General features: G+C 34.6%; 1 protein-coding gene across 1 annotated transcript in view; it reads left to right on the top strand.

Moving 5' to 3' along the window:
* Positions 1-1,501, top strand: part of LOC145241554 (uncharacterized) — a 46,651-nt gene extending 45,150 nt beyond the window's left edge. The window contains exon 2 of the mRNA XM_080104623.1: positions 353-1,501. Coding sequence (XP_079960749.1) covers positions 383-1,501 — 1,119 coding nt within the window. The 5' untranslated portion in view covers positions 353-382. The remainder of the gene's footprint in view (positions 1-352) is intronic.
* Positions 1,502-6,000: the final 4,499 nt, after the last annotated feature.

The raw sequence follows: 6,000 nt of genomic DNA on the forward strand, positions 1-6,000 counted from the left end.
GCGGTAACCGTGAAAACAACAGTACTTAGAGACGGTGTATGTTTTCATGTGTAATATGATGATGAAGAAATAAAGCGATGGTGTATTATACTAAGCAGGATTAATCAAAGTAACTTATATTGCAACATTACTTATAAGGGAAATATGGCTGTATCGTAATGTTACGAGATTAATGTATGCATATATATATATATATATATATATATATGTGTGTGTGTGTGTGTGTGTGTGTGCTCTGTAATTACATTGAGCTTCATGATCACAACGGTGCGAAAATAACAATTAAGATGAGAATCGTAATCAAAAGCATGCATTATTTTCTTAGATATTTTTCGTTTTTTTTTTTTTATAGATTCCAGAAACTTCCAACACAAAAACCCTGATGTCAGCCGGAAAAAAATGTATTCATCTGTGCGAGCACGTCAACCATTACGCTTCTCGGCTCCTTTGTATGGTCCTCATAATCCTACAAGTACACTTCCTCGACTACCTTTTGGTCTTCTACAGCGAGTCGCTTTACTGGTGGTTCATCCTCATACCAGACTGGGTAGCCATTCTCCTTTTCCTAATCTACTTCATCAAATCGTACAAACATTTTGCAAGGGCCCCCAAAACCTACGAAACCTTTTTGGGATTTCAATCGACCCCTGATCCCATTAGATGTCGCGACGGACACGACAAAACGTATTTTCCTTGGTGGCCCTTAGCCTGGCTCATTTACAGCATAACGATATCATTAAAGATCATTGTCTTGTTCACAATGACCCCTGAAGAATCGATTGAAAAATGGGAAGAACAGACTGTTCAAGGTGCAACGGGTATGCAAACAGCTGTGGGTATCACCTCGGTCATCTTCTTCCTGATGCTTGTGTCAAACATTCACCGATCTGTAAATCAAAAAATGAAGAGTTTTATACACGAAGTTGGTGCCACTGTGACGATCGATCTGTTGGATACTATGGACCTGCTAGAACTCTTATACGAAGAGGAAGAAAGGTATGGTCGTTCAGGAGGCAACGAAATGATAATGTTCCGTCTTGTGCTTATGATTGTAGTCATTAATATGGTTATTCCGGTCTTCCCGTGTGTTATTATCCATCGTGGCCTGGCTCACTCCAGCCACATGTTCCGGCGTCTGGTCATGATCCAGAAAGTCCTTCAGATCGTGTTGGTCAATATCTTGTTCATGTGTGTCCGTTTTGTGCTTTGGTCCGTGTTCAGCGAAAAGTTCTCGGCCTTCATCATCAAGAACATCCTCATGGTCGGCATACTCTCAGCCGACATCTTTAACGTGTATATGGAGATGCATGAGGAGAAGCACAGAGAGATCCACAGGAAGAAGTTTTACGAAACAATTATGGGACTTGCCACCCCTGTCCAAACTAGAACGCTTGATGGCGAATCGGTCGAGTTTGAAATGGAAGCGGTAATCGAAGCGGTGATGATGGCAACAGAACTCAAACTTGTTAACCAAAAGTCAGACTCTGCTGGCGAAAAATAAAAGACAACAATTATTTTTAATATATATATATATATATATATATATATATATATATATATATATATATATATATGTATGTGTGTGTGTGTGTGTGTATGCGTGTGTGTGTGTATGTGCCATGTAAGTACACTGAGCTTCTTAAATAAGGATTGCTATGTATAAAAAGGAAATATATGTGAATAAAAAAATATTTCCACGGATATATATATATATATATATATATATATATATATATATATATATATATATATATATACTGTTAAGTTACATTCCAATATATACTGTAAAGTTACACCCCAATTATCAAAGACAAAATCAGTATGCATATATATTTTTTTTACTTATGATATACGCGAATTACACTATTTTTCCATTATTATCTTACACGTGTTTCGCCATGATGAAAAATATTTGCCATCGTACAGATCATCAGTGCCGAACAGCTGTCATTACTATTTATATATTGTTTGTAGGGTCACCATTATGATGGAAAATATAATTCAGATGTCATCATACAGCTCATCAGAGATGAACATATATATATATATATATATATATATATATATTTATATATATACATAGTGCTTTATTGTGACATACTCTCTCTCTCTATATATATATGTGTGTGTGTGTGTGTGTGTGTGTGTGTGTGTGTGTGTGTGTGTGTGGTGTGTGCGTATGCATGAGTGTGTGTGTCTTTGTGTGTGTGAGTGTGAGTGTGTTTGCATATGTATTTGTAGGGTTACCATAATGGTAGAAATAATAAAACACCCGTCTAGCTGAATCCACTGTGAAAAATTTCCCCCACTCTATATCTGCGCCTAAATCAAAACGCGGATTCCATGAACAAAGCTTCTTTCTTAGAACTGCACGTCTGTGGAACTCTGTTCCGTCTGCCTGCTTCACACCAGACTACAACTTGGATGTCTTCAAGTCCAATGTTAACAAATTCCTAATGAACCGCCCCCTTAAGTAAACACTTCATCAAATCTCCACACTAACGTAATGTACTTGCGATAACCCTTATCCCTGAGTGGCTTCCGGGCCTTGATAAGTGGTGATCACTGTGTAAAAAAAAATAATATATCATGCCATCGTACAGTTCGTCAGAGATGAACAGGTATCATCAACGCTCACACACACACACACACACACACACACACACACACACACACACACACACACACATATATATATATATAGTGTGATTGTAAAGTTGTTAATTCATTGATGTCAATCTTGTGAATCTACGGTGAGTATAAGATAGTGAGCAATAACGATGTATTTTGGTATACGTTGTAATTTATACAAACATTGTTGCTACATACGTGCATGCATTGTTTAGCTATGATCTTATTTACAATGACAATGTCATCATATATTTAATTTGTTATAATATTAAAACTGCATTTTGGGGGATATTAAAACTTATACACTACAAAACAAAGTATTCTGTTTTTACTGATTTTTTTTTTTGCAATACGCCATCTTATTTTACGCCTTTTTTATTGTTGTTTTCTTGATGTGTATAACACAAGAGCGAGTTAAAATACTTATTTATATGGCAAAGTTGCGACTCCCGAATTTTCTTGCGGAGGAAGGTAACTCTCTTGACTTTTTAGATAAAAAACTCACAAAAATATAAGCAATAAAAATCATTTATTGTAGAAAATAGAATTTTGAAAATATTGACGCATCATCAGTTGTTTGTTTGCCGAAAAGTGTGCCAAGTAAGGGGCATTCAATTGAATTACATTATATATATATATATATATATATATATATATATATATATATATATATATATATATATATAAAAGTGAACGTGTCTGTCTGTCTGTCTGTCTGTCTGTGTACATTTCCCTACGCCATAATTCTGTCAATTTTTAGTCCATAGACTCGAAATTTGAAATACCGGGTACTGAGATTTGGGAAAATCGATGTGACGGGTGTCAGCCAGAAATTTGGCTGTTAAGGGGTCAAATTTCAACGATTTGGCCTTTAAGAACTCTACCAAACTCCTCCGACAATTTTGGGTCTAGAAACTTGAAATTTTAGATATAGGTTCCTTGAACCTGGAACTAACTTAATAAAGTGATTTGAGCCCGAAACTATTAATTTTAAGGGGTCATAATAGGGATCAAATTAAAAAAAAAATTTACTCTTTTTTTTTTTGGCTCAGCATACACCTCCAAACACCCGGGCAACGCCGGGCTGAAATGCTAGTATATATATATATATATATATATATATATATATATATATATATATATATATATATATATATAAGCTGGCAGCCCGGCGTTGCCAGGTCGTACAATACGCTTAAACATGATATTTTAATTCATGCAGATTTCCTATGAATTATTATTATGTATTACAAGGAATAATTTGCCTGGTGGACTAATTCGCAAAAAATAAGATAGAATAAAATAAAATAAATAATAATGATAATGTCGTTCATCAAATTCCGTCTGTGTTTGTTTACAATATCATGTCAGCTGATATTTAGGCTTGAGGATAAATGTCCTGGAAAAGTCACTTCTGGTTAATGTTTAGTTTTTAAATATGCAAACGAATAAATGATTTGGGGCGATTTTAAATAGCGCCTCTTATTTCATCGTAAATTTAACTCATTAATAGGGAAAAAATACAATAAAATGTTGAGGTACACCCGGGCTTAATCAGGGGATCATTCAAGCTGTAGTCGAATGCTCTACCACTAAGCTATATCTCCAATTATAATAACTATGTTTTTTTTAAAGAAGAAATGATTTGCTGAAATTTTATTATCTCCTTTGGCCGGTGTAGCGTAAATATTCCCCTGTAAAAATTATTATTTTTTTTTTTATATCTATTTATCTATAAGAAAGAAAAGTTATTTTAAAGATCGGTTGTTTTCGATTCTCGATACTTATCGGATTAATCTCTGTACAAAACATATCTAAGAACACTGCCAAACATATAAATTATCTTTCTTTTAAATTTGCGAAAGATTGGCTCATCCGTTTCGAAACCTATGAGGAAGGAACGCACACACACGCACACACAAAGTTATATATATATATATATATATATATATATATATATATATATATATATATATATATATATATATATATATAAGGATTACTCCATTTAATCGCATAAATTAATATACGAAGATATAATTTATGCGTAAATTTTTCAGTATTTACTTCAACAACGCTCAATACATAAGTAGAGCTTGGTAGTATAAGCCTGACGAATTCTCACGAGAATGAAACGAGAAATATTCTGTGTAGCTTAATTGCCATATATATTTTCATAACTTACTGTATATATATGTGTGTGTGTGTGTTTGTATATGTGTGTGTGTGTGTGTGTGCGCGTGTGCGTGTGTGCAATTAAACAAAAGTTATTCTTTATACGTACAGACACTAATGTTTAATGCTTAATGGGGTGGGGTTAGAGAACTTATAGATATGCGGCTTCGATGTTCTTGGTTCCATGTGGCGTTTCATCTTTTGCCTCTGCAGCAGTTTATCTGGTCCACGCTTGTTGCTCATGTGTGTTAATCTCCACATCCAAGGATATTCCTTAATATTTCAGCTGTTTTCATTATTGTTGTTCGTTGTATTTTTCCAGTAATTCCTCTGATTCCAATTTCACCCATTCTTTTTTTCAAAGTTTTTTGGGATTGTTCCTAGTTCTTCTACTATTATAGATATTATTTTTGTTTTATTGATCTTCCATATCTCTTTCAGCTCTCTGGTTAGCTCTGTGTATTTGCTCCGTTTTTCATTTTCTTTGAGGTTCACCCTATGGTCAGCTGGAACAGCAAAGACTACGATTTGACTGGGTTTTTCTTTCATTTTAATTATTACGACATCTGGTTTTCTTGCTTGGATGGGTTTATCAGTTTGTATGTACATGTCCCATAGGATTTTGTAATTCTCGTTTGCAAGTACTGTTGCCGGCTTATGTTTGTATCACTTGTCTGTGCGTTCGAGATGCAGTTGTTTGCATAATTTCCACTGTACTGCCCTTCCCACTTGGTTGCGTCTGTTCTTGCATTTCTTCTGGGCCAGTTTGCTGCATTCACTTACTATATGGTTTATCGTTTCGTCTCTTTGTCCACAGAGTCTGCATTTACTGTTTTCTTGTGTTTTGTCGATCTTTGTTTTAATGTGGTTGGTTCTTATCGAGTTATCTTGTGCTGCGGTTATTATGGATTCAGTTTCTCGCCTTATGTGTCCTTTTCGCATTCGTATATAAGTGTTTTCGTTATTTTAATTTTTTATCATCCTTATGAATCTTCTGTATCTTCCTATTTTCCTTTTCTTGTTTTATCCTTTGTCTCTCTGTTTTCTGTTTTATTGATTTTTTCTGTCTCTCGCTGTCATGATTATTCTTTCACTGTTTTGCGTTGTGTATTTTTCTAGTTCTTTTTTAATGTCATTCACACAGTCTTCTATGCAGACCAGTCCCCTCCTGCCGTATTTCCTTTTCACATAAAG

Source organism: Euprymna scolopes, chromosome 2, assembly GCF_053919585.1.
Source record: "Euprymna scolopes isolate OS-2025 chromosome 2, ASM5391958v1, whole genome shotgun sequence".
NCBI classification, from domain to species: Eukaryota; Metazoa; Mollusca; class Cephalopoda; order Sepiida; family Sepiolidae; genus Euprymna; species Euprymna scolopes.